At 44.5% G+C, this 27826-nt stretch overlaps 1 protein-coding gene, 1 long non-coding RNA gene and 1 other non-coding gene across 3 annotated transcripts; 2 read left to right on the forward strand and 1 right to left on the reverse strand.

The window, feature by feature from the left end:
* Window positions 1-160: 160 nt before the first annotated feature.
* On the reverse strand, window positions 161-19801 carry LOC135522919 (phosphoenolpyruvate carboxykinase, cytosolic [GTP]-like). The gene is made up of 10 exons (XM_064949625.1): window positions 19186-19801; window positions 14919-15131; window positions 14406-14590; window positions 7810-8016; window positions 7423-7610; window positions 6892-7054; window positions 5767-5982; window positions 1968-2105; window positions 1631-1726; window positions 161-1192 (listed from the first exon to the last, which is right to left on the reverse strand). Exons 1-10 carry the CDS (start codon window positions 19215-19217, stop codon window positions 723-725), a joined length of 1908 nt encoding a protein of 635 aa, XP_064805697.1. The 5' UTR covers window positions 19218-19801; the 3' UTR covers window positions 161-722.
* Window positions 3162-3235, forward strand: trnaa-ugc (transfer RNA alanine (anticodon UGC)). Its single transcript has one exon. It is a non-coding gene; the product is annotated as a tRNA-Ala (tRNA).
* Window positions 15062-27745, forward strand: LOC135522920 (uncharacterized). Its single transcript, XR_010452742.1, has 3 exons — window positions 15062-15151; window positions 27198-27260; window positions 27389-27745. It is a non-coding gene; the product is annotated as an uncharacterized LOC135522920 (long non-coding RNA).
* The last annotated feature ends 81 nt before the right edge of the window (window positions 27746-27826 follow it).

Below are 27826 nucleotides of genomic sequence, written 5' to 3' on the forward strand. Positions count from 1 at the left end.
GGTCAAATATATGAATATGTTGAACATTATATGAATCACTCTAAACTGAATCTGAACTTTATTCATCTTAAATATTACCATTACTTACAAATGTTTAATTTATATATTTTGGGGGTTATGTCAGTTATGTTTGGTGTTGATCAACAGACACAATTGAGGCTGAATTTGAGGTTGTTTATTAATTGCACTGGAATAAAAACCTTCACATTAAATCATTTTTATTGGTCCAACATGTTACATATCTCATGTGTAAACATTAGCTCATAATCATTTTTATTGGAAACAATACAAAAGTGACAAAAAAATGCTGTTTAAAAATGTTTAAATGAATATGGATATTTACGCTTGTCCTGATTAGATTAGATTATTTGGGCTAAAGCTTGTAAACATCCAATACCTTATACTTCTTTGCAAGATGTCAGTAAGGTACTGCTAAACACCGATTCTGCTCCATCACCTAAAACCTACTGATATAGCCACTGACAGAGTGTGGTAGCATGAACTGCATTCTTCAGTGATGCAGTCACATCATCTCATTGTATTTTCCTACAATTTAGAAACTTTGGTTTACATCTACCCACATATAGGCACAACAGTTTCCACAAAATTGAAATTAGCTTGTTAGTAATTTTTTGTCAGTACTACCATATAGCAGCATCAGCGTAGTAGAATGTCCAATAGTCAATACTTTCTCTCTCTGAATCATCTGGTCCCTCCACCTCTCAATTCCTGACCCTGTCCTCCAGAGCCTTCAGCTCTCCCTCCACCTGTTGGGGGAGGTCGGCTCCCACCTGCTGGGTGAAGTACGCCCTCAGCTCCTGGGTCTCCTTCTCCCAGAAGGCCTTGGGCAGGTCGAAGAGGGCACCCATGTCCACCTTGCTGCCCAGTCCCTGCAGGTTGATGGCTCCCTCCAGTGGCACCCAGCCCACCATGCTCTTCTTGGCTGCCTCGTCCTCCCTCTCACGGCTGCAGCGCTTGAAGATCCACTCCAGAACGCGGGCGTTGTCACCGAAACCTGGCCAGAGGAAGGAGCCCGACGTGGGGTCCTTCCGGAACCAGTTGACATGGAAGATCTTGGGCAGGTGGGTGGCGCCCTTGCGGGTCTCCATGCTCAGCCAGTGGGCTAGGTAGTCACCGAAATTGTAGCCGAAGAAGGGGCGCATGGCGAAGGGGTCGTGCATGATAACCTTGCCTGGAGAAAAAAAAAAGTATTTTATTCAAAAGGTCATGGTTTTCTACATTATCACAGATGAATCAGGGACAACAGTATACCATCATATCAGATGATATTAACCTTAGAGAGGTTTTTACTGTCTACTCTATAGACATCTCCTATCCACTTAAATGTTAGAACTGTTCTGTATTTAACCTTTATTTAACTAGGCAAGTCAGTTTAGAACAAATTCTTATTTACAATGACAGCCTACACCGGCCAAAGCAGGATGACGCTGGGCCAACTGTGCACCGCCCTATGGGACTCCCAATCATGGCCGGTTATGATACGGCCTGGATTCGAACCACCAGTGAGATGCAGTGTCATTAACCGCTGCCACTCGGGAGCCAGAAACATTAATTAAATGATTGAATTAACTTTGACAAGCTCTTTAATGTGGTTAATGAGGTTCTGTACCTTTGTACTCAGCAGCTGCTGTGGCCTCAGACCTCATAGAGGCTCCTACAAACACACCGTGGCGCCAGTTAAACGACTCGTACACCAGAGGGACTCCTGGGAAACAGAGGTCAGAGCAACAGTGTAACAGTGTCCCAAAGTGACACATTGGATAATAATGTCAATTCAGTCATCATAGGGAATCATTTTGCATTTGTTCTCGTTACATTAACCAAAACGGTATAATTTACAACACTAGCTACAACACTAGATGCTAGTATGAAAATATATAGTGGTAATCTTAGATGGCCTACTATAAACCAATGTTTTAGTCATTGGATCAGTAGAGGCCACTCACCCTCCGGCCTCCTGCCCCCGAAGATGATGGCATCGATGGGCACACCCTCGTCACTCTCCCACTGGGGGTCGATGATGGGGCACTGGGCCGCCGGGGTACAGAACCTGGAGTTGGGATGAGCACACGGGCCAGAGTCTCCTGTGAGGAAGAGAAACATTTACATTTAAGTCATTTGGCAGACGCTCATATCCAGAGCGACTTACAAAGAGGGTGAATATGATTGGAACGCATTATTACTGTTAGAAATGTAATAGTATTAGGACATTAACATTTATATTACATTTTGATTTGATTGTATGTAAATAAATCACTTAGAAACATGATTACATTATAATTGACACTAATAGATTCATGGATAAATGCTATGTGGTGATTTACAAAGAGACGGCAGTAGAAAAGTGATGCAGAGTACTTTCTCAAACCAATGACAACAAAAGGAGAGTATCATGCCGTGTCACCAGGTGTCACTATTAAGACTTACAGCAGAGGTTCCCAACCTTTCTGGTTCGGGGGACCACCAAATCACAGCCAAAAGCTCAAGGACCACCAAATCACAGCCAAAAGCTCAAGGACCACCAAATCACAGCCAAAAGCTCAAGGACCACCAAATCACAGCCAAAAGCTCAAGGACCACCAAATCACAGCCAAAAGCTCAAGGACCACCAAATCACAGCCAAAAGCTCAAGGACCACCAAATCACAGCCAAAAGCTCAAGGACCACCAAATCACAGCCAAAAGCTCAAGGACCACCAAATCACAGCCAAAAGCTCAAGTCGCAGATAAAAACAATTTTACATCAAATTTCTCAGTAGTCCATTTTAGCAGTGAATGTACATCTATTTTGGGACTTATAAATGAATGATATATACCCAGTAATTCTTGAAGAATATAATCCTCATGAGCTTCGTTCAACTGTCATACCCCATACTCCAAGTTGATATTCCCGTCATAAGATGTTATTCTCTCTCGACTAAACCCACAAATTGGGGGAAAAACAAACATTATTTCCCATTGAACCCCATTGTAAAAGAGACAACTTCATTGTTCAACGTACATGTAAGCAGGTCAAAGATCCTGACCTATGGTTGACAATGCTCCCACATTGGGAAATGAAGACAAGAGTCCTGTGGCTACAGGTTATTCGGCGTGCGAATGTGGGGACCCGATGTCCAAGTAGGCTACACATATCTACGGGGCTGTGTGGCTCAGTCGGTAGAGCATGGCGCTTGCAACGCCAAGCGTCGTGGGTTCGATTCCCGCTGGGGCCACCCATATGTAAAAGTAGTGGCCCCAGCCGACTTGTAAGTCGCTTTGGACAAAAGCGTCTGCTAAATGGGCTATATTATATATATATTATTATATATTACGGTGTGGGGAACACTTCATCACAGGTAAGACATTTCACTTGTTTTGGGCGATTTGTAACTCCACTCACTAGCTGTATAGTCTGTTTGTTTGTGGTGTTGGTCTTGTTTAGCTTAATGTTCCAGTCACGTGGCTGCTAGCACCTTCATGAAAAGGGGCATGAATGAATCCCTACAGTCAATATTACATTAATCTAAGTAGTGAGAATGCTCGGGAGCAAGCAATGTTGAAAAAGTCATCTTGTACTTCTCTTAAATGTAGTTTTGTAATTGACAAAAAAAAGCAGATAACAAAAAAACTGCATTTAAAAAGGGTCAAGTATTTGCTGTGAGCCAACGGGGTAACCTAGGTAACCACAGGTTGTTTTCCCCACAGCCGGTCAGGGCCGTGACATTCGACTGGAAGTATCAAAACCCAAAATACAGTAGAAGCTTGTCCAATGTTTGTAAACAAAAGTAAATGTAAACAAACACTGTATAGACTCAACACAAAGTTAAAACTATTATTTTAATATATTTGATGGGCAGTCCTTGCATACATAGCTCTTGCTTTGAATTTGAGAGTGGTTACATTTCTCCAGGTCCATCACTCAGCTTTTTACCAAAACATTGTTTCATTTAAAGATTCCAGCTTAAAAGGCTTATTATTATTACTATGATAATAAACTATTTGCATTGTGAAAAGTAATGTAAAATAGCATATAATACCATTAATACTCCCAAGATATATTTAATTTGAATTAAAACTAAAATAAATAATAATTGAAAACGACCACAGGACAAACCCAGGTTGGTTCCCACTACACTACAGTGAGTCAACTCTACCTGCTTTTAGGTTGGTTCCCACTGCACTACAGTGAGTCAACTCTACCTGCTTTTAGGTTGGTTCCCACTACACTACAGTGAGTCAACTCTACCTGCTTTTAGGTTGGTTCCCACTGCACTACAGTGAGTCAACTCTACCTGCTTTTAGGTTGGTTCCCACTACACTACAGTGAGTCAACTCTACCTGCTTTTAGGTTGGTTCCCACTACACTACAGTGAGTCAACTCTACCTGCTTTTAGGTTGGTTCCCACTGCACTACAGTGAGTCAACTCTACCTGCTTTTAGGTTGGTTCCCACTACACTACAGTGAGTCAACTCTACCTGCTTTCAGATTGGTTCCCACTGCACTACAGTGAGTCAACTCTACCTGCTTTTAGGTTGGTTCCCACTGCACTACAGTGAGTCAACTCTACCTGCTTTCAGATTGGTTCCCACTGCACTACAGTGAGTCAACTCTACCTGCTTTCCGGTTGGTTCCCACTACACTACAGTGAGTCAACTCTACCTGCTTTTAGGTTGGTTCCCACTACACTACAGTGAGTCAACTCTACCTGCTTTTAGGTTGGTTCCCACTACACTACAGTGAGTCAACTCTACCTGCTTTCAGATTGGTTCCCACTGCACTACAGTGAGTCAACTCTACCTGCTTTTAGGTTGGTTCCCACTACACTACAGTGAGTCAACTCTACCTGCTTTCAGATTGGTTCCCACTACACTACAGTGAGTCAACTCTACCTGCTTTCAGGTTGGTTCCCACTACACTACAGTGAGTCAACTCTACCTGCTTTCAGATTGGTTCCCACTACACTACAGTGAGTCAACTCTACCTGCTTTCAGATTGGTTCCCACTACACTACAGTGAGTCAACTCTACCTGCTTTTAGGTTGGTTCCCACTACACTACAGTGAGTCAACTCTACCTGCTTTCAGGTTGGTTCCCACTACACTACAGTGAGTCAACTCTACCTGCTTTCAGGTTGGTTCCCACTACACTACAGTGAGTCAACTCTACCTGCTTTCAGATTGGTTCCCACTGCACTACAGTGAGTCAACTCTACCTGCTTTCAGGTTGGTTCCCACTGCACTACAGTGAGTCAACTCTACCTGCTTTCAGGTTGGTTCCCACTACACTACAGTGAGTCAACTCTACCTGCTTTCAGATTGGTTCCCACTGCACTACAGTGAGTCAACTCTACCTGCTTTCAGGTTGGTTCCCATTGCACTACAGTGAGTCAACTCTACCTGCTTTCAGATTGGTTCCCACTGCACTACAGTGAGTCAACTCTACCTGCTTTCAGATTGGTTCCCACTGCACTACAGTGAGTCAACTCTACCTGCTTTCAGATTGGTTCCCACTGCACTACAGTGAGTCAACTCTACCTGCTTTCAGATTGGTTCCCACTGCACTACAGTGAGTCAACTCTACCTGCTTTCAGGTTGGTTCCCACTGCACTACAGTGAGTCAACTCTACCTGCTTTCAGATTGGTTCCCACTGCACTACAGTGAGTCAACTCTACCTGCTTTCAGGTTGGTTCCCACTGCACTACAGTGAGTCAACTCTACCTGCTTTCAGATTGGTTCCCACTGCACTACAGTGAGTCAACTCTACCTGCTTTCCAGGATTTGCCGTGCCAGTCGGTTAGGGAGACCCCTGCGGCAGGGGGGTCCAGTCCCTCCCACCACACCCCTCCGTCACTGGTCTCACCCACATTGGTGAACACAGTGTTTTTGGCGATGGTCGCCATGGCATGAGGGTTGGTCTTCAGGGACGTGCCGGGAGCCACACCGAAAAAGCCGTTCTCTGGGTTGATTGCCCTGAGTTTACCTGAGAACAAAGTGACTAGGGCAGTGAGTAACAGAGATGCATGTATGGATTTGTTTCCTGAAAGAAGCACAATGAACTCTAAAACAGGAGGGAGTTGATGGTTATAGTTTCAATGGGTTGTACAAATGTCTGACCATGAAATTAATAGCCTGACAGTAAATTCAAAGCTTGAGTATGTTACGGGTCGCGTCTGTACTAGTATGTTATGGGTCGAGTCTGTAATAGTATGTTAGGGGTCGAGTCTGTACTAGTATGTTAGGGGTCGAGTCTGTACTAGTATGTTAGGGGTCGAGTCTCTACTAGTATGTTAGGGGTCGAGTCTCTACTAGTATGTTAGGGGTCGAGTCTCTACTAGTATGTTAGGGGTCGAGTCTCTACTAGTATGTTAGGGGTCGAGTCTCTACTAGTATGTTACGGGTCGAGTCTCTACTAGTATGTTAGGGGTCGAGTCTCTACTAGTATGTTAGGGGTCGAGTCTCTACTAGTATGTTAGGGGTCGAGTCTCTACTAGTATGTTAGGGGTCGAGTCTCTACTAGTATGTTAGGGGTCGAGTCTCTACTAGTATGTTAGGGGTCGAGTCTCTACTAGTATGTTACGGGTCGAGTCTCTACTAGTATGTTACGGGTCGAGTCTCTACTAGTATGTTACGGGTCGAGTCTCTACTAGTATGTTACGGGTCGAGTCTCTACTAGTATGTTAAGGGTCGAGTCTGTACTAGTATGATAGGGGTCGATTCTGTACTAGTATGTTACGGGTCGAGTCTCTACTAGTATGTTACGGGTCGAGTCTCTACTACTATGTTAGGGGTCGAGTCTCTACTAGTATGTTAGGGGTCGAGTCTCTACTAGTATGTTAGGGGTCGAGTCTGTACTAGTCACTGTGTGTTGAGTGTGTATCCCTCCCCTCACCCTGACTGTCGAACTTCATCCAGGCGATGTCGTCTCCTACACACTCCACAGTCCAGCCAGGCAGCGCAGGCTTCATCATGGCCAGGTTAGTTTTCCCACAGGCACTGGGAAATGCCGCCGCCACGTAACGCTTCACTCCCTGAGGATTGGTGATGCCCAGGATCTGGTGGGGGAGGAGTGACAGAGAGACAGAGAGACAGACAGACACAGAGACAGACAGAGAGACAGAGACAGACAGACAGAGACAGACAGACAGACAGACAGACAGACAGACAGACAGACAGAGAAACAGAGAGTGTTGCATTGAGTAGTATCTCCCATAACGTAGGAACGTCACAAGAGATTAACTAACTACTCCCCTGCTACTGTATGAGGTACTGACTGTGGATCTGTATCTGGCAACCCATCTCCTGATATTGCAGGTCAGCACAGATATTCCGGTCTGCTTTTCCTGTCTAAGGTACAGTATTCCTATCGGAACCCTTCCAAAAAAGGGAATTCAGTGCACCCCTATCAGTTCCCCGTTCTCACCAGCATGTGTTCGGCCAGCCAGCCCTCGTCCTTGGCGATGCGCGAGGCGATCCTCAGGGCAAAGCACTTCTTCCCCAGCAGGGAGTTGCCTCCGTAGCCACTGCCGAACGACAGGATCTGCCTGGTGTCTGGCAGGTGGGAGATCAGCACCTTCTCTGGGTTACACGGCCACGAGTTGACCAGGGGAGCTGGGAGCGGGGAGGGGGACCATGGGAGGATAATGGTGATGGAGGGATGAATGAATATAGAAGCAGTGAATGGAATTAGAGTAAATGGAAAGACTAAATGAAGTGAGGCAACTGTATGGCATAAAGCAGGATGTGTATGGTTATGTAAGGGATGTGACGCGTGACAGCAGTTCGAGAGAAGGCCTCTGTGAAATGGTACCTTTCAGTGGGAGGGGTCGACCGAGGGAGTGCTGGCAGCGTACAAACTCCGCCCCCTGTGCCAGTTTGTCCATGACGGGGGTGCCCATGCGTGTCATAATGCCCATACTGGCCACCACGTAGGGGGAGTCTGTCACCTGCACGCCAAACTTAGACAGCGGAGAGCCCACCGGGCCCATGCTGAAGGGGATCACGTACATGGTTCGACCTGAGGAAGAATGAGGATGTTCATTTCAATAAAACATTGAGAGTTAGACATTATTTTTCATTAGAGACAAGTCTCAGTTAGCTGATTAAAACAGTTGGTGTCTCCAATTTTGTTTTGGTCCCTTTTCAGATAATTATATAACTCTACATTTTAATCCTAAATTTGACCATATTATATTTTAATGACTACTGGCCCTCTCACTGTCTAATTAGACTTCAGTGGTATGACACTAAAACACTCGACTCAACGTTGAGGTTTAAGCCCGGTTTTCTGGTAGGCAAAAATAGGCATTAAAAAAAAAAGTGATGAACCCAAATTGACTGAAGAATAACACTCCATTACAGACTATTTATTGATTTTTGTGGACAGCTGAAACTATAGACGGAATGGTGTAAACCTCCAGGGAGTCCAGAAGGAGAGGAGGGTTGTGGACAGCTGAAACTATAGACAGAATGGTGTAAACCTCCAGGGAGTCCAGAAGGAGAGGAGGGTTGTGGACAGCTGAAACTATAGACGGAATGGTGTAAACCTCCAGGGAGTCCAGAAGGAGAGGAGGGTTGTGTACAGCTGAAACTATAGACAGAATGGTGTAAACCTCCAGGGAGTCCAGAAGGAGAGGAGGGTTGTGTACAGCTGAAACTATAGACGGAATGGTGTAAACCTCCAGGGAGTCCAGAAGGAGAGGAGGGTTGTGGACAGCTGAAACTATAGACAGAATGGTGTAAACCTCCAGGGAGTCCAGAAGGAGAGGAGGGTTGTGTACAGCTGAAACTATAGACAGAATGGTGTAAACCTCCAGGGAGTCCAGAAGGAGAGGAGGGTTGTGGACAGCTGAAACTATAGACAGAATGGTGTAAACCTCCAGGGAGTCCAGAAGGAGAGGAGGGTTGTGTACAGCTGAAACTATAGACAGAATGGTGTAAACCTCCAGGGAGTCCAGAAGGAGAGGAGGGTTGTGGACAGCTGAAACTATAGACAGAATGGTGTAAACCTCCAGGGAGTCCAGAAGGAGAGGAGGGTTGTGGACAGCTGAAACTATAGACAGAATGGTGTAAACCTCCAGGGAGTCCAGAAGGAGAGGAGGGTTGTGGACAGCTGAAACTATAGACAGAATGGTGTAAACCTCCAGGGAGTCCAGAAGGAGAGGACGGAATGGGTTGTGTACAGCTGAAACTATAGACAGAATGGTGTAAACCTCCAGGGAGTCCAGAAGGAGAGGAGGGTTGTGGACAGCTGAAACTATAGACAGAATGGTGTAAACCTCCAGGGAGTCCAGAAGGAGAGGAGGGTTGTGGACAGCTGAAACTATAGACGGAATGGTGTAAACCTCCAGGGAGTCCAGAAGGAGAGGAGGGTTGTGTACAGCTGAAACTATAGACAGAATGGTGTAAACCTCCAGGGAGTCCAGAAGGAGAGGAGGGTTGTGTACAGCTGAAACTATAGACAAAATGGTGTAAACCTCCAGGGAGTCCAGAAGGAGAGGAGGGTTGTGTACAGCTGAAACTATAGACAGAATGGTGTAAACCTCCAGGCAGTCCAGAAGGAGAGGAGGGTTGTGTACAGCTGAAACTATAGACAGAATGGTGTAAACCTCCAGGGAGTCCAGAAGGAGAGGAGGGTTGTGTACAGCTGAAACTATAGACAAAATGGTGTAAACCTCCAGGGAGTCCAGAAGGAGAGGAGGGTTGTGTACAGCTGAAACTATAGACAGAATGGTGTAAACCTCCAGGCAGTCCAGAAGGAGAGGAGGGTTGTGTACAGCTGAAACTATAGACAGAATGGTGTAAACCTCCAGGGAGTCCAGAAGGAGAGGAGGGTTGTGGACAGCTGAAACTATAGACAGAATGGTGTAAACCTCCAGGGAGTCCAGAAGGAGAGGAGGGTTGTGGACAGCTGAAACTATAGACAGAATGGTGTAAACCTCCAGGGAGTCCAGAAGGAGAGGAGGGTTGTGGACAGCTGAAACTATAGACAGAATGGTGTAAACCTCCAGGGAGTCCAGAAGGAGAGGAGGGTTGTGTACAGCTGAAACTATAGACAGAATGGTGTAAACCTCCAGGGAGTCCAGAAGGAGAGGAGGGTTGTGGACAGCTGAAACTATAGACGGAATGGTGTAAACCTCCAGGGAGTCCAGAAGGAGAGGAGGGTTGTGGACAGCTGAAACTATAGACAGAATGGTGTAAACCTCCAGGGAGTCCAGAAGGAGAGGAGGGTTGTGTACAGCTGAAACTATAGACAGAATGGTGTAAACCTCCAGGGAGTCCAGAAGGAGAGGAGGGTTGTGTACAGCTGAAACTATAGACGGAATGGTGTAAACCTCCAGGGAGTCCAGAAGGAGAGGAGGGTTGTGTACAGCTGAAACTATAGACAGAATGGTGTAAACCTCCAGGGAGTCCAGAAGGAGAGGAGGGTTGTGTACAGCTGAAACTATAGACAGAATGGTGTAAACCTCCAGGGAGTCCAGAAGGAGAGGAGGGTTGTGTACAGCTGAAACTATAGACAGAATGGTGTAAACCTCCAGGGAGTCCAGAAGGAGAGGAGGGTTGTGTACAGCTGAAACTATAGACAGAATGGTGTAAACCTCCAGGGAGTCCAGAAGGAGAGGAGGGTTGTGGACAGCTGAAACTATAGACAGAATGGTGTAAACCTCCAGGGAGTCCAGAAGGAGAGGAGGGTTGTGGACAGCTGAAACTATAGACAGAATGGTGTAAACCTCCAGGGAGTCCAGAAGGAGAGGAGGGTTGTGGACAGCTGAAACTATAGACAGAATGGTGTAAACCTCCAGGGAGTCCAGAAGGAGAGGAGGGTTGTGTACAGCTGAAACTATAGACAGAATGGTGTAAACCTCCAGGGAGTCCAGAAGGAGAGGAGGGTTGTGTACAGCTGAAACTATAGACAGAATGGTGTAAACCTCCAGGGAGTCCAGAAGGAGAGGAGGGTTGTGGATAGCTGAAACTATAGACAGAATGGTGTAAACCTCCAGGGAGTCCAGAAGGAGAGGAGGGTTGTGTACAGCTGAAACTATAGACAGAATGGTGTAAACCTCCAGGGAGTCCAGAAGGAGAGGAGGGTTGTGTACAGCTGAAACTATAGACAGAATGGTGTAAACCTCCAGGGAGTCCAGAAGGAGAGGAGGGTTGTGTACAGCTGAAACTATAGACAGAATGGTGTAAACCTCCAGGGAGTCCAGAAGGAGAGGAGGGTTGTGTACAGCTGAAACTATAGACAGAATGGTGTAAACCTCCAGGGAGTCCAGAAGGAGAGGAGGGTTGTGTACAGCTGAAACTATAGACGGAATGGTGTAAACCTCCAGGGAGTCCAGAAGGAGAGGAGGGTTGTGGACAGCTGAAACTATAGACAGAATGGTGTAAACCTCCAGGGAGTCCAGAAGGAGAGGAGGGTTGTGGACAGCTGAAACTATAGACAGAATGGTGTAAACCTCCAGGGAGTCCAGAAGGAGAGGAGGGTTGTGGACAGCTGAAACTATAGACAGAATGGTGTAAACCTCCAGGGAGTCCAGAAGGAGAGGAGGGTTGTGTACAGCTGAAACTATAGACAGAATGGTGTAAACCTCCAGGGAGTCCAGAAGGAGAGGAGGGTTGTGGACAGCTGAAACTATAGACAGAATGGTGTAAACCTCCAGGGAGTCCAGAAGGAGAGGAGGGTTGTGGACAGCTGAAACTATAGACAGAATGGTGTAAACCTCCAGGGAGTCCAGAAGGAGAGGAGGGTTGTGTACAGCTGAAACTATAGACAGAATGGTGTAAACCTCCAGGGAGTCCAGAAGGAGAGGAGGGTTGTGTACAGCTGAAACTATAGACAGAATGGTGTAAACATCCAGGGAGTCCAGAAGGAGAGGAGGGTTGTGGACAGCTGAAACTATAGACAGAATGGTGTAAACCTCCAGGGAGTCCAGAAGGAGAGGAGGGTTGTGGACAGCTGAAACTATAGACAGAATGGTGTAAACCTCCAGGGAGTCCAGAAGGAGAGGAGGGTTGTGGACAGCTGAAACTATAGACGGAATGGTGTAAACCTCCAGGGAGTCCAGAAGGAGAGGAGGGTTGTGGACAGCTGAAACTATAGACAGAATGGTGTAAACCTCCAGGGAGTCCAGAAGGAGAGGAGGGTTGTGTACAGCTGAAACTATAGACAGAATGGTGTAAACATCCAGGGAGTCCAGAAGGAGAGGAGGGTTGTGGACAGCTGAAACTATAGACAGAATGGTGTAAACCTCCAGGGAGTCCAGAAGGAGAGGAGGGTTGTGGACAGCTGAAACTATAGACAGAATGGTGTAAACCTCCAGGGAGTCCAGAAGGAGAGGAGGGTTGTGGACAGCTGAAACTATAGACAGAATGGTGTAAACCTCCAGGGAGTCCAGAAGGAGAGGAGGGTTGTGGACAGCTGAAACTATAGACAGAATGGTGTAAACCTCCAGGGAGTCCAGAAGGAGAGGAGGGTTGTGTACAGCTGAAACTATAGACAGAATGGTGTAAACCTCCAGGGAGTCCAGAAGGAGAGGAGGGTTGTGGACAGCTGAAACTATAGACAGAATGGTGTAAACCTCCAGGGAGTCCAGAAGGAGAGGAGGGTTGTGGACAGCTGAAACTATAGACAGAATGGTGTAAACCTCCAGGGAGTCCAGAAGGAGAGGAGGGTTGTGTACAGCTGAAACTATAGAGGGAATGGTGTAAACCTCCAGGGAGTCCAGAAGGAGAGGAGGGTTGTGTACAGCTGAAACTATAGACAGAATGGTGTAAACCTCCAGGGAGTCCAGAAGGAGAGGAGGGTTGTGTACAGCTGAAACTATAGACAGAATGGTGTAAACCTCCAGGGAGTCCAGAAGGAGAGGAGGGTTGTGGACAGCTGAAACTATAGACAGAATGGTGTAAACCTCCAGGGAGTCCAGAAGGAGAGGAGGGTTGTGGACAGCTGAAACTATAGACAGAATGGTGTAAACCTCCAGGGAGTCCAGAAGGAGAGGAGGGTTGTGTACAGCTGAAACTATAGACAGAATGGTGTAAACCTCCAGGGAGTCCAGAAGGAGAGGAGGGTTGTGTACAGCTGAAACTATAGACAGAATGGTGTAAACCTCCAGGGAGTCCAGAAGGAGAGGAGGGTTGTGTACAGCTGAAACTATAGACGGAATGGTGTAAACCTCCAGGGAGTCCAGAAGGAGAGGAGGGTTGTGGACAGCTGAAACTATAGACAGAATGGTGTAAACCTCCAGGGAGTCCAGAAGGAGAGGAGGGTTGTGGACAGCTGAAACTATAGAGGGAATGGTGTAAACCTCCAGGGAGTCCAGAAGGAGAGGAGGGTTGTGGACAGCTGAAACTATAGACAGAATGGTGTAAACCTCCAGGGAGTCCAGAAGGAGAGGAGGGTTGTGGACAGCTGAAACTATAGACAGAATGGTGTAAACCTCCAGGGAGTCCAGAAGGAGAGGAGGGTTGTGGACAGCTGAAACTATAGACAGAATGGTGTAAACCTCCAGGGAGTCCAGAAGGAGAGGAGGGTTGTGTACAGCTGAAACTATAGACAGAATGGTGTAAACCTCCAGGGAGTCCAGAAGGAGAGGAGGGTTGTGGACAGCTGAAACTATAGACAGAATGGTGTAAACCTCCAGGGAGTCCAGAAGGAGAGGAGGGTTGTGTACAGCTGAAACTATAGACAGAATGGTGTAAACCTCCAGGGAGTCCAGAAGGAGAGGAGGGTTGTGGACAGCTGAAACTATAGACAGAATGGTGTAAACCTCCAGGGAGTCCAGAAGGAGAGGAGGGTTGTGTACAGCTGAAACTATAGACAGAATGGTGTAAACCTCCAGGGAGTCCAGAAGGAGAGGAGGGTTGTGTACAGCTGAAACTATAGACAGAATGGTGTAAACCTCCAGGGAGTCCAGAAGGAGAGGAGGGTTGTGGACAGCTGAAACTATAGACAGAATGGTGTAAACATCCAGGGAGTCCAGAAGGAGAGGAGGGTTGTGGACAGCTGAAACTATAGACAGAATGGTGTAAACCTCCAGGGAGTCCAGAAGGAGAGGAGGGTTGTGTACAGCTGAAACTATAGACAGAATGGTGTAAACCTCCAGGGAGTCCAGAAGGAGAGGAGGGTTGTGGACAGCTGAAACTATAGACGGAATGGTGTAAACCTCCAGGGAGTCCAGAAGGAGAGGAGGGTTGTGGACAGCTGAAACTATAGACAGAATGGTGTAAACCTCCAGGGAGTCCAGAAGGAGAGGAGGGTTGTGTACAGCTGAAACTATAGACAGAATGGTGTAAACCTCCAGGCAGTCCAGAAGGAGAGGAGGGTTGTGGACAGCTGAAACTATAGACAGAATGGTGTAAACCTCCAGGGAGTCCAGAAGGAGAGGAGGGTTGTGTACAGTCCACTACCTGCCATGCAGCCTGGGAAGCGGTCCTGTCTGGCCTTCTGGAAGTCACCCTCGCTCATCCAGCTGCCCAGCTGGCTCTTAGCCCCCCCATCGGGGATAGGGATGGTGTCCCTCTGGTTCTTGGTGACGATCACAGTCTTACTCTCCACCCGAGCCACGTCTTTGGGGTCTGTACGTGCCAGCCAGCTGCAGAGATAAAGGCCATAAACAGACTATTAATTCTCTTATCATTCTTTATGGTAGAGTGAGAATAACAGGCTTTTGATGAGCTTCAGGGCCACAGTGGAAAAAGTGATTAAAAAGACAGATTACTTTGTTTGACAGACTTAGTACTCCCAAGAATGTACATATTCAACGTAAGCATTCTTTACTAACCAGAAAAATCACAGTTAATGTATTATATTCTTCTCTACATTACCTTAGCTCACTATCTTACTGCTTCCTGACATACAGAGCCAGAGTCCCACCAATCACAGCACTGATAGAGTAGGTAGGGGACCACAGCAACGCTCACCAGTTCTCATACTTGGGTAGCCTCTTCACCATGCCGTCTTTCTCCAGGCCAGCTAGGATGTGGGCGGACTCCTCCGCGCTCCCCGTCACCACATGCACATTGGCAGGCTTGCACTCATCCACGGCCCTCTTCACAAAGTCTGCCACCGCTGGAGGCAGGGAGGGGATCGAGGCTAAGGAGCGGACCCCCACGGATGTCCCCACTCCACCCCGTCTGTACCAAGACACCGGGAGGTAAGAGTGGGTGTGTTACGGAGGCTGACAGGAAGGTGAACTGTATTCAAAAACATTCTGTACCATAATATACATGATATCAGCTGTAAGAGGAGCAATACTACCATCATTTAGCAACTTGCAGTTTAAAAATAAATAAATAAACAAATATCCAAAACGGATATCAAATTTAAATCTGGTGTCAAAATAGGCAACAATACAAAACGACATTTAAATACTGGGTAGCGAGATGCATAATGGTAGCAAGACACACGATCAACCTCTTCAGTATTGTTTCAGGGATGCAATTCTATGGAGAGCAGATTAGAGGACAATGTGTCACTATAGTCCTACTATTAGTGCTGGTGAATAATCCACACATCAATAATGCATAGGGGTAATGCATAGGGGTAATGCATAGGGGTAATGGACTAATGTAATGTCACTTCTCAGATCACACTTTTTAGGGTTTCCCCAAACAAAGGCAAGCACGGTGAATGTGTTACTTCTGAACTTATTCTACAATAGCATTTCATGATCCATACATGTTCCTCATGATTTAAAAAGTCTGTGAGACATATCCCATACCTTCAAAACTCAAATGACTTTCACGAGGAAAGGCCATTGAAAGAGCAGCCATCTTCCTACGCAGTTTGGTTTTGCTGCTCTTCCTCGGGCTAAGTAAGAATGTAAGTAAGTAGCAGGAAGTGGGCAATCTAATGCAAACTGTGTCCAGGGCAGTGCAACCTGAGACTTCAGCTCAGAGCTCTTTATAATGGCAGGGGCACGTAGGGGGGGCTTTCTGTTGTTTGTTAACAGCAGTGTTCATAAACAAGGGCAGAACACAAATCAGTTACAACATGCGTGAGCAATCTGACTAGCTGACTAGAAAAACCAGGCACGACGGCTTCACAACAAAAAAAAAGGGAAAAAATCAATAACAAGCCTGAGAATGACGATATGGGTTCTCAGATACACTCTTCAATTGAACTTTTTTAAACTAACTTTATTGACAAGTCTAAGAACTGATTTAGGTCTCTCTTTGGCTCTGGGAGCTGATTTACAATTGAACTCACATTCCAACTCAAGGTTATAGGTCCATTGACTATTTGGCTTGAAATTCAAAAATAACACTTTTCTACTAGTTGAAAGATTTAGATTTATTTAACTAGACAAGTCAGTTAAGAATAAATTCTTATTTACAATGACGGCCTACTGGGGAACAGTGGGTTAACTGCCTTGTTCAGGGGCAGAACGACAGATTTTTTAACCTTGTCACCTCGGTGATTCAATCCAGCAACCTTTCAGTTACTGGCCCAATGCTCTAACCACTAGGCTCCCTGTTACCTGGTAAAAGTGCTAGCCCGCCGCCAGCCCCAATTGGCTGCATCGTTGGTGTCATTAAACTTGACGTGTACATAACGGCCATTTCTAAAGGAAAGGTTAAAGGCTGCCCAGTGCCCTAGGTGCAAACTGAGAAGATAACATGTTGTGGATGGAAAAATGGCATATTGCCAAGAACAATTCTTGCCCAACATCACAGGGAACAAGTGTTATTTAAAACACTGTGTAACCCTTTACGTGATGATACATCATCTTAAAAGATCTTCTCCAGTTCATGAAGTCTCTTATAAGTGACACATTTCTGCATGCAGTCGACCAGATGTGTGTTGAGAAACTTCAGACTGGGAGAGAGCAAGCAAGCAGACAAAAAAAAAAAATGAACCAGGAGAGGAGAAAGGTTAGACTTTCCACCTTTTCCTCCGTGTAGAATGCCATGCTTCAGGCCACTTAAAAAAAAAAGACTTCAACTGAAAATCTATTGAGCATAATGCAGGAGCTTTTGTTCTGTCATGCAAACATCTAAACTATACACGTGCTGCACAATATTACAAGAAAATAAAAAAATTTAAAAAAATTTAAAGGAAAGAGAATGTGCTGAACATGTAACATGAGTTCATATGTACTGTATAAGCTCTATACGTTTCCATTTAAGGGTGTGGCAAAAGCCTCAGCTCCAACTACAAGTACCATAGCAGCACAGTTCAACTTAAAGAGTACAAATCTGCCTGTGTAATTTTGCAATGTAGCTCACCAAAAACATAAGCTATATTCAATTACCAGTGCACCCTGCTTTCCCATTGTGGGGCGCCCACAGACATTTCTGTGAAACTGAATGTAAAACCAGGAATAGGCTACAGTGTTATCCTGACTTAGGGAGAGATAAACATGTGAGCACAACGATGACCATAACAATGTATCATTTCTCAACCCCTGTGGCCTTCTCTTTGGGTCCCGGTTGAGCTCTGCATTGTCTCATTTACACCAGGACAAAAACGTAGACCAATCACCATGCACCACACACAGTCACACCACTCCCCCCCCCCCTCCCATTTTGAATGTTAATGGCTTGGTCCACAAGGAATTTTCAGGAACTGAGCAGAAATGCACGTAGCACATGCACACTGGAAATACATTCATTCACCATGCATGTACATGCAGAAGTCATTAAAACTCCTAACTCCCATAATGCACTATGATTGTGTATCAACACTCATGCACCAATCACAAATGCACAGACACATGGACATAGATCCTCTCCAGACTGTCAAGACAAGATGCACTCAAGACAGCTCACATTTACTGTTTTTAGTCTCCGCGTGACGTCACCAAAGCCTAGAGAAAGAGTTATGAAGGGGGAACGTAAGAGATTCAAAATGAGGGACATGGTCTCTTTGGGTCGTCCTGTCTCTCTCACTTGTTATAACAGGATCTTTAAATTCTTTCCGTCATTTTCTATCTCCGAGGCAAACAGCTTTTGAAATATGAATGGTCAGATTTGTGCACTTCCAAATCTGCCTAACACAAACCAAGACACATAGTTCTCGGTGTGCGCTGTGCTATTGGTCTGACACTATTTCAGCACTGATAATCAAGATGTAGCTGATGAATGGCTCACCGCTTCGCATTTCAGTGCTTCCTCAAATTCTTCAATAGGACCTTCCATTCTACAATGGGAACATTTAAATCCTTAGTTTGTGGACATTTAATCTGTTGTTTATGCATCCTTGATATTAGGTTACGATGCTTCTCTGATATTGCAGGGTGTGTGTATTCCCTGAGTTTGCCACCATAAACATATACCCTATCGTAAGAAGGATGTTTGCCTAGGATTGCTGCCAACAGACATACAGTATCTTGAGTGAGATAGCAATAACAACTGGGTAAAGTATCCCTATCCACGATAGGGATATTACTAATTCATGAAAACTAATTTAATACCATCTTTAGGCTACCATTGCAGTTTCTAAAATGTTGAAAAACCATAATGTTGCTGAGAAGGCTACACTATACTCTGCCATGGTTGGTCAATAAGGAAATACACTGAACAAAAATATAATATAATATATATATAAAGTGTTGGTCCCATGTTTCATGAGCTGAAATAAAAGATCACAGAAATTTCCCATACACATAAAAAGCATATTTCTCTAATTCTGTGCACAAATTTCTCCTTTGTCAAGATAATCCATCCACCTGACAAGTGTGGCATATCAACAGCATGATTCTTATATAGGTTCCCCTTGTGCTGGGGACAATAAAAGCCACTCTAAAATGTGTAGTTTGTCAAACGCCACAATGTCACAGAAGTGGAGGGAATATGCAATTGGCATGCAGACTGCACTGTTGCCACAGATTTGAATGTTCATTTCTCTACCATAAGCCACCTCCAATGTCATTTTAGAGAATTTGGCAGTACATCCAAACGCAGCCCACAATTGATTTTTTCAATGGCTATTTGAATGCACAGAAATACCATTTAGAGATCATGAGGCCCATTGTGAGGCCCATTTTTATCTGTGACCAACAGATGCATATCTGTATTCCCAATCATTAGAAATCCATAGATTAGGCCCTAATGAATGTATTTTAATATAATGATTTTCTTATTATAAACTGTAACCCAGTAAAATCTTTGAAATTGTTGCATGTTGCGTTTATATTTTTGTTCGGTATAAATTGAGTTTCAAATGGCAAAATGTTAAGATACTCACCTTCTGATAAGTCCAAGCAAAAGGCACGACATCTTGTAAAATACTAAAATGGGGTAATGAAATACAAAATTCTAAAAAAATAAATATATAGAGAGATAGAATAAGAGCGTCGTGTGCCCTTTAGCACCAACTACAACTCATATCTGATTGGTCTATGAAGAAGAACTGCACCGCTGAGGTTGCCCAGTACAGGCTAATGAAAGAACTTTGCACTTTGCAACACGTGTAACAATTTATCGGAGGCAAACACATTGACTGAATCTAGGTTCTGCGCATCGCAGTCGACGATGATGCTTAGGTTGATAACTTTAATGCAAACGAATAGCCTACCGATTGCATATATAAATATATGTATACACGCAAATGTATATTTATTTCGTAAAGTAATCCAGCAGTAGGCTATTGATGTAGCTAGATCTTCGTTATATCCGTTCAGAAAAAAAGTTAGAAAACAGGACAATCTGAAAACAAATAAATGGACCGCGAGGTGTCTGATTTTATGTTAAAATTACTCGCTTTCAATAAAGCATGAAACAACTAAGAGGCGCATTTCATTCGACTTTCCTATCCCTGCTCCTGCCTCCTTCACAGCCAACCAAACCGCCTCTACCGGGTGATGCAAGCTCTGAAGTTCCTGTATCCGCTAAGACACAACAACCGCCCTGGTGACCCTCATATATACTTCAGCAATGGTGACTGGTGGTGGATGTAAGGCACGTACAACCTATGGAGAATCAATGTTGAGGGAAATAGTTGGCCGCTTTTGGTGTGTGCTCGAAAGGGACATGCAGAGTCAGCAGAATAAATGCAAAGTCATTGAAAAAAAATAGTACAGCGGAAGGATATCTCAAAATGACAATATTGGCTGCGTAAATTCTCTTGATCCAGCTGGTGCGATGCAGGTTATCCAACAAACGTGTTATTACATAAACTAGTAGACCTACCTAAATGATTACACACTGCCATGGGCCTACCTGTAGGACAAATAGGCCTGACAAATTCCCGAGACTATGTCATCATGATTGACACCTGCGTTATGAGTAGATACCATAACCTATCATGATGACTTCTGTGCATCTTTAGTTAGATTTTGGGCAACTATGAGCAGTATGAAGCATACTAGGCTGAAAGTATGTGGGATTAATCTCAAGATATTTGCTATCTGTGATACCGCTATGTTCTTTCTATTTTTCATTGTGCTTTCATTCAATGTGTTGGATGCCTGAACTGTATTTGTGGATTTGACAAAAAGCTTCTGATCTGTTGACCAGTTCTGTCCAGAATCTACCAAGCAATGCAATGTCTGAGCCTGGTCTGAGGGATGCAAATTGCAGATTTCCTGTTAATGTTTCCAAGTTAGAGAGGGAAAGAGAGAGGAAAAGTTAAAGGGGACGTTGTGTGGACAGTGAGAGAGAGATAATGACAGTAGGGTAGACAGAGTTCAAAGAAAGATGAGCCCCCAGTACCACTGGTTAAACTTCTATAAACCATGGTTATGGCCAGCAGAATCAGCCACCATATTATGGAGAACACCATGCACTATTTATGCATTCACTCCCCCGCCCACAGATGCAGTCCTCGGTTATCAAAGAGAACATTCAGAAATGCTGCTGCTGGCAAAAAAAAAAAAAGGCATTTGAAGCTCAAATCATGGTTGGAATGTGGACTTAGTCTTGTTATCTTACATTGAGAGTCCATGAGAGAGGCCTATCATAGGTTACATGTACGCTGATAAGGGAACAACTGAAAAGTAAGGTCTCAACCAGACCCTTCTCACACCAAGTAATGTGTGTTGTTTGATTTGATATTTTATTTATTTTGTTGTTCATTTTTTACATTCTCAAATCAGGTCACAGAACCAGGATAGAAACTGAAATGTCATCTTTAAATGCACATTCTAGAATAGAAGGCAGACAATGCAATAATGAGTCGTACTTCTAGTTTGGTTTAAATGTTCTAGAACCAAAAGGAAAATTATTTGACTGAGGATCAAACAAGATCTCTTGATGCTTGTTCTATTATAATCGTAACTAATATGTCAATAATGAACTTGATTCAGAATTGTATTTGTAGTTTGAACTAATACCATTTCATGGAACACTATAAATATGTCAGGCAACCTTTGCTACCATGTTTCTCTCCTAGACGCTCCCCTCCCCTTTATCATCTGTCATCCATTGAGGAAAGACCTTTGGTCAGTATATTTCGCAACTAGGCAGAAATGGAAAACAACTTAAGTTTAAATCACTCACTCAATTAATAACTCATGTCTACTGCTGTGACAGCTATTTTAGAGTCGTTCTTTTGGCTGTACTGGATGTCTGCAACACTGATATAATATAATAGATATTATTAGGTGCTTAAAGTTATCCTATTTGGATATCCCACTCTCCCTGAGACACATTCAAAGAGTGGGGTCATGGCTAGGGTTCAGCCATTTTTGACAGCTACCCTGGAGCAGCTAAGGATAACTGCCTTGCTCAAGGGTACATTGGAAGATTTTTCACCAAGTCAGGTCTGGGATTTGAACCTGCAACCTTTTGGTTACTGCCACCCAACGTGCCCACAATCATGTTTGAATATCTCCACGGACTTCATTACTGCGGTTTGCACAGGTTATTACTTGAACAAGTGGATGATTCATTGACAGCTGAATATTCAGATTACAATTGTCAATTAAATAATTTGAATAATCAGACAAAACAATTAGAATGATTTGCAGTAAGTTGTTTGGATAACTCAATTGGATCTTATCAATTGTGGCTGATTTCAAACTGATGTTGAACCCATTTAACATGTACATTACCACATTACTTAAGTAGATAAATGAAATCAATTACATTTATCATGAAGTTGCTGAGCCCCATTATTAATGTGCTTGGGTGGCTCTAAACCATATTTTCATCACTTTGGATCCAATATGAGTTTTTTTGCTGAAAGTGGAACAACTGCAGGTCAAAGCACCCTTCATGATGCAAGCAATCACAACACAGTGTTGCCATGAGCAGCAAAAATTACCTAAATATAGGCACACCATTGTTTCAATATTAGACACGTTGTCCAGCTTAGTACATCTCTGGCGGCCGGGTAGCCTAGTTTAAAAAAATAAAATAAAAAATTTAACCAGGTAGGCTAGTTGAGAACAAGTTCTCATTTGCAACTGCGACCTGGCCAAGATAAAGCATAGCAGTGTGAACAGACAACACAGAGTTACACATGGAGTAAACAATTAACAAGTCAATAACACAGTAGAAAAAAAGGGGAGTCTATATACATTGTGTGCAAAAGGCATGAGGAGGTAGGCAAATAATTACAATTTTGCAGATTAACACTGGGGTGATAAATGATCAGATGGTCATGTACAGGTAGAGATATTGGTGTGCAAAAGAGCAGAAAAGTAAATAAATAAAAACAGTATGGGGATGAGGTAGGTGAAAATGGGTGGGCTATTTACCAATAGACTATGTACAGCTGCAGCGATCGGTTAGCTGCTCAGATAGCAGATGTTTGAAGTTGGTGAGGGAGATAAAAGTCTCCAACTTCAGGGATTTTTGCAATTCGTTCCAGTCACAGGCAGCAGAGTATTGGAACGAAAGGCGGCCAAATGAGGTGTTGGCTTTAGGGATGATCAGTGAGATACACCTGCTGGAGCGTGTGCTACGGATGGGTGTTGCCATCGTGACCAGTGAACTGAGATAAGGCGGAGCTTTACCTAGCATGGACTTGTAGATGACCTGGAGTCAGTGGGTCTGGCGACGAATATGTAGCGAGGGCCAGCCGACTAGAGCATACAAGTTGCAGTGGTGGGTGGTATAAGGTGCTTTAGTGACAAAACGGATGGCACTATGATAAACTGCATCCAGTTTGCTGAGTAGAGTGTTGGAAGCAATTTTGTAGATGACATCGCCAAAGTCGAGGATCGGTAGGATAGTCAGTTTTACTAGGGTAAGTTTGGCGGCGTGAGTGAATGGTGGCTTTGTTGCGGAATAGAAAGCCAACTCTTGATTTGATTTTCGATTGGAGATGTTTGATATGAGTCTGGAAGGAGAGTTTACAGTCTAGCCAGACACCTAGGTACTTATAGATGTCCACATATTCAAGGTCGGAACCATCCAGTGGATCAGGGAATCGCCCGCAGCAAGAGCAACATCATTGATATATAGAGAGAAAAGAGTCGGCCCGAGAATTGAACCCTATGGCACCCCCATAGAGACTGCCAGGGGACCGGACAGCATGCCCTCCGATTTGACACACTGAACTCTGTCTGCAAAGTAATTGGTGAACCAGGCAAGGCAGTCATCCGAAAAACCGAGGCTACTGAGTCTGCCGATAAGAATATGGTGAATGACAGAGTCGAAAGCCTTGGCAAGGTCGATGAAGACGGCTGCACAGTACTGTCTTTTATCGATGGCGGTTATGATATCGTTTAGTACCTTGAGTGTGGCTGAGGTGCACCCGTGACCGGCTCGGAAACCAGATTGCACAGCGGAGAAGGTACGGTGGGATTCGAGATGGTCAGTGACCTGTTTGTTGACTTGGCTTTCGAAGACCTTAGATAGGCAGGGCAGGATGGATATAGGTCTGTAACAGTTTGGGTCCAGGGTGTCTCCCCCTTTGAAGAGGGGGATGACTGCGGCAGCTTTCCAATCCTTGGGGATCTCAGACGATATGAAAGAGAGGTTGAACAGGCTGGTAATAGGGGTTGCGACAATGGTGGCGGATAGTTTCAGAAATAGAGGGTCCAGATTGTCAAGCCCAGCTGATTTGTACGGGTCCAGGTTTTGCAGCCCTTTCAGAACATCTGCTATCTGGATTTGTGTAAAGGAGAACCTGGAGAGGCTTGGGCGAGGAGCTGCGGGGGGGGGGTTGGCCGAGGTTGGAGTAACCAGGCGGAAGGCATGGCCAGCCGTTGAGAAATGCTTGTTGAAGTTTTCGATAATCATGGATTTATCGGTGGTGACCGTGTTACCTAGCCTCAGTGCAGTGGGCAGCTGGGAGGAGGTGCTCTTGTTCTCCATGGACTTCACAGTGTCCCATAACTTTTTGGAGTTGGAGCTACAGGATGCAAACTTCTGCCTGAAGAAGCTGGCCTTAGCTTTCCTGACTGACTGCGTGTATTGGTTCCTGACTTCCCTGAACAGTTGCATATCGCGGGGACTATTCGATGCTATTGCAGTCCGCCGCAGGATGTTTTTGTGCTGGTCGAGGGCAGTCAGGTCTGGAGTGAACCAAGGGCTGTATCTGTTCTTAGTTCTGCATTTTTTGAACGGAGCATGCTTATCTAAAATGGTGAGGAAGTTACTTTTAAAGAATGACCAGGCATGTCCTGGTCAATGTCCTTCCAGGATACCCGGGCCAGGTCGATTAGAAAGGCCTGCTCACAGAAGTGTTTTAGGGAGCGTTTGACAGTGATGAGGGGTGGTCGTTTGACTGCGGCTCCGTAGCGGATACAGGCAATGAGGCAGTGATTGCTGAGATCCTGGTTGAAGACAGCGGAGGTGTATTTGGAGGGCCAGTTGGTCAGGATGACGTCTATGAGGGTGCCCTTGTTTACAGAGTTAGGGTTGTACCTGGTGGGTTCCTTGATGACTTCTGTGAGATTGAGGGCATCTAGCTTAGATTGTAGGACTGCCGGGGTGTTAAGCATATCCCAGTTTAGGTCACCTAACAGAACAAACTCTGAAGCTAGATGGGGGGCGATCAATTCACAAATGGTGTCCAGGGCACAGCTGGGAGCTGAGGGGGGTCGGTAGCAGGCGGCAACAGTGAGAGACTTATTTCTGGAGAGAGTAATTTTCAAAATTAGTAGTTCGAACTGTTTGGGTATGGACCTGGAAAGTATGACATTACTTTGCAGGCTATCTCTGCAGTAGACTGTAACTCCTCCCCCTTTGGCAGTTCTATCTTGACGGAATATGTTATAGTTGGGTATGGAAATCTCTGAATTTTTGGTGGCCTTCCTGAGCCAGGATTCAGACACGGCAAGGACATCAGGGTTAGCAGAGTGTGCTAAAGCAGTGAGTAAAACAAACTTAGGGAGGAGGCTTCTGATGTTGACATGCATGAAACCAAGGCTTTTTCGATCACAGAAGTCAACAAATGAGGGTGCCTGGGGACATGCAGGGCCTGGGTTTACCTCCACATCACCCGCGGCACAGAGAAGGAGTAGTATGAGGGTGCGGCTAAAGGCTATCAAAACTGGTCGCCTAGAGCATTGGGGACAGAGAATACGAGGAGCAGGTTTCTGGGCATGGTAGAATATATTCAGGGCATAATGCGCAGACAGGGGTATGGTGGGGTGCGGGTACAGCGGAGGTAAGCCCAGGCACTGGGTGATGATGAGAGAGGTTGTATCTCTGGACATGCTGGTTTTAATGGGTGAGGTCACCGCATGTGTGGGAGGTGGGACAAAGGAGGTATCAGGGGTATGAAGTGTGGAACTAGGGGCTCCATTGTGAACTAAAACAATGATAACTAACCTGAACAACAGTATACAAGGCATAATGACATTTGAGAGAGACATACAGTGAGGCATACAGTAATCACAGGTGTTGAATTGGGAAAGCTAGCTAAAACAGTAGGTGAGACAACAACAGCTAATCAGCTAGCACAACAGCAGCAGGTAAAATGGCGTTGACTAGGCAACGGGGCCGACAGATAAAACATAAACAAGCAGAATGGAGTACCGTGATTAATGGATTAATGGACAGTCCAGCGTGCATCAGCTATGTAGCCAAGTGATCAGTGTCCAGGGGGCAGCGGTGGATGGGGCAGGGAAGCTGGACTGGCGAGTGTTATCCAGGTAAAAAAATAAAAAAACTAACAATGACTAAATAGCTTGTAGCTAGTTAGCTGGTTAGCTTCTGGAGGTTCTTGAGTGTGTTCTAAAAATTAAAAATAATAGCGATTCCGTATCACATTGTGGTTAGAGCGTTGGATTAGTAACCGGAAGGTTGCAAGTTCAAACCCCCGAGCTGACAAGGTACAAATCTGTTCCTAGGCTGTCATTGAAAATAAGAATTTGTTCTTAACTGACTTGCCTAGTTAAATAAAGGTCAAATAAAAAAAAAACATCTTAGGAATTCATACAAATCTGTGCTGTTGCAAACTTACTGCTAGCTAGCAAGAGGAAATAAAAGCATACACTCTTACATAAAAAAGGGGCTTCTAGGCAAATAACCTTGATAACATTAACTCTCTATAGCAGGGCAAGATCGAAATCACGATTTTGCAACTTTGTTGCAGAGGTCGGAGTGGCAAACAGCACACAACAACTTACTGCTCGCTAGAAGCAAGAGGAAATAAAAGCAAATGCCGTGCTTCTACATCTTTACTGCTTGCTGTTTGGGGTTTTAGGCTGGCTTTCTGTACAGCACTTTGAGATATCAGCTGATGTAAGAAGGGCTATATAAATACATTTGATTTCATTTGATATGAACTTACATTAAAAAAGGGGGGATTCTATAGAACCTTTTGGTCTATTCAAATTTGAACCGCCATTCTGAATTAAAAACCAACTGCCATTCTGATTAAAAAACCAACCGCCATTCCAACATGAGGATGCAAGAGGACTGTGGTTGAATAAATGAAGCCAGTAATTTAATAAACTATAGCTAGACTAGATAGATAAAACATTTGAGCACTGTTTGTAAGCTAGCTAGCTAACAAGCTAGACAGGTCAAAGCTAGGCTTCTTTAATTAGCCACTTTACAAGCTAGCTCTTACAAAGAAACATGATTTTGTATTATGGAACATGCCAAATAGAGCTACAGACCCAGTCTGACAATGGGTACTAGCTAATTGTTACTTTTATTTCAGTGTGGAGTCAGATGAGGGGACAATGTTTCATGAAGCTATTACAAGACTATTGTTGACCTCTGTTGAATGCACTTGATGGGCAGTGGGCGGACTGAGAGGAAGTATTTATCAAAATGATTTATATATATTTGTCTTGGTGATTCAATAGGCTAGTTAATCATTACATGGCTTTTGACACACTATGTTTCGCTCAGTCTGGCAGTAAGCCATCAGAGGCAGAGGATCTCTCTTTCGGCTGCTGCTGACAACAGCTCTATGTAAGTTGTTCTTCTAAATCCTAATGATTATATGTCTGCTTTGCAATGTATCTTTATTTTGGCAGATTAACTCATGCTTATTTCTGTAAATTAACTCATATTTTTGCTCCTTTTATCTTGTTTTCTAGACCCAGAAGGCAACAACCCTTACTGTACTGTTCCATAAAGCCACAGAGTTGGTGCCAAGATTGACGCTGGTCATCATTCAAGCAAACAGTTTCCACCCTGGCCACCAGTGCATATTTCCAAACTATGTTTGCATATAATGACGATAAAATGTCAAAACATTGCTGGTATTATTTGGTCTGTTAATGTTTATTATATTATATTCTTGGCTAAAAAATATGACTATTTATTAGTAGTAGTCATAATTCATAAATGGCACCATACAGGGTTCTATAGCTGATATCTCAAAGTGCTGAAAATAAGAATGTGTTCTTAACTGACTTGCCTGGTTAAATAAAGGTAAAATAAATAAAAAAATATGGAACCAATTTTGGTTCAGTGAAGAAGAAGCCTTGGGTTTTTAATCAAATAACCATATAAAAGGGTTCTATACAGAGCTT

Source organism: Oncorhynchus masou, chromosome 30 (assembly GCF_036934945.1).
Source record: "Oncorhynchus masou masou isolate Uvic2021 chromosome 30, UVic_Omas_1.1, whole genome shotgun sequence".
NCBI classification, from domain to species: domain Eukaryota; kingdom Metazoa; phylum Chordata; class Actinopteri; order Salmoniformes; family Salmonidae; genus Oncorhynchus; species Oncorhynchus masou.

Coding starts and splice junctions, on each gene's coding strand:
- LOC135522919 (XM_064949625.1), bottom strand. CDS start 19,217: ATGTCGTGCCTTTTGCTTGGACTTATCAGAAG. Junction 15,132..19,185: donor TTGCTTGGACTTATCAGAAG/GTGAGTATCTTA, acceptor GTCTTGGTACAG/ACGGGGTGGAGTGGGGACAT. Junction 1,727..1,967: donor CGGGGGCAGGAGGCCGGAGG/GTGAGTGGCCTC, acceptor TCTGTTTCCCAG/GAGTCCCTCTGGTGTACGAG.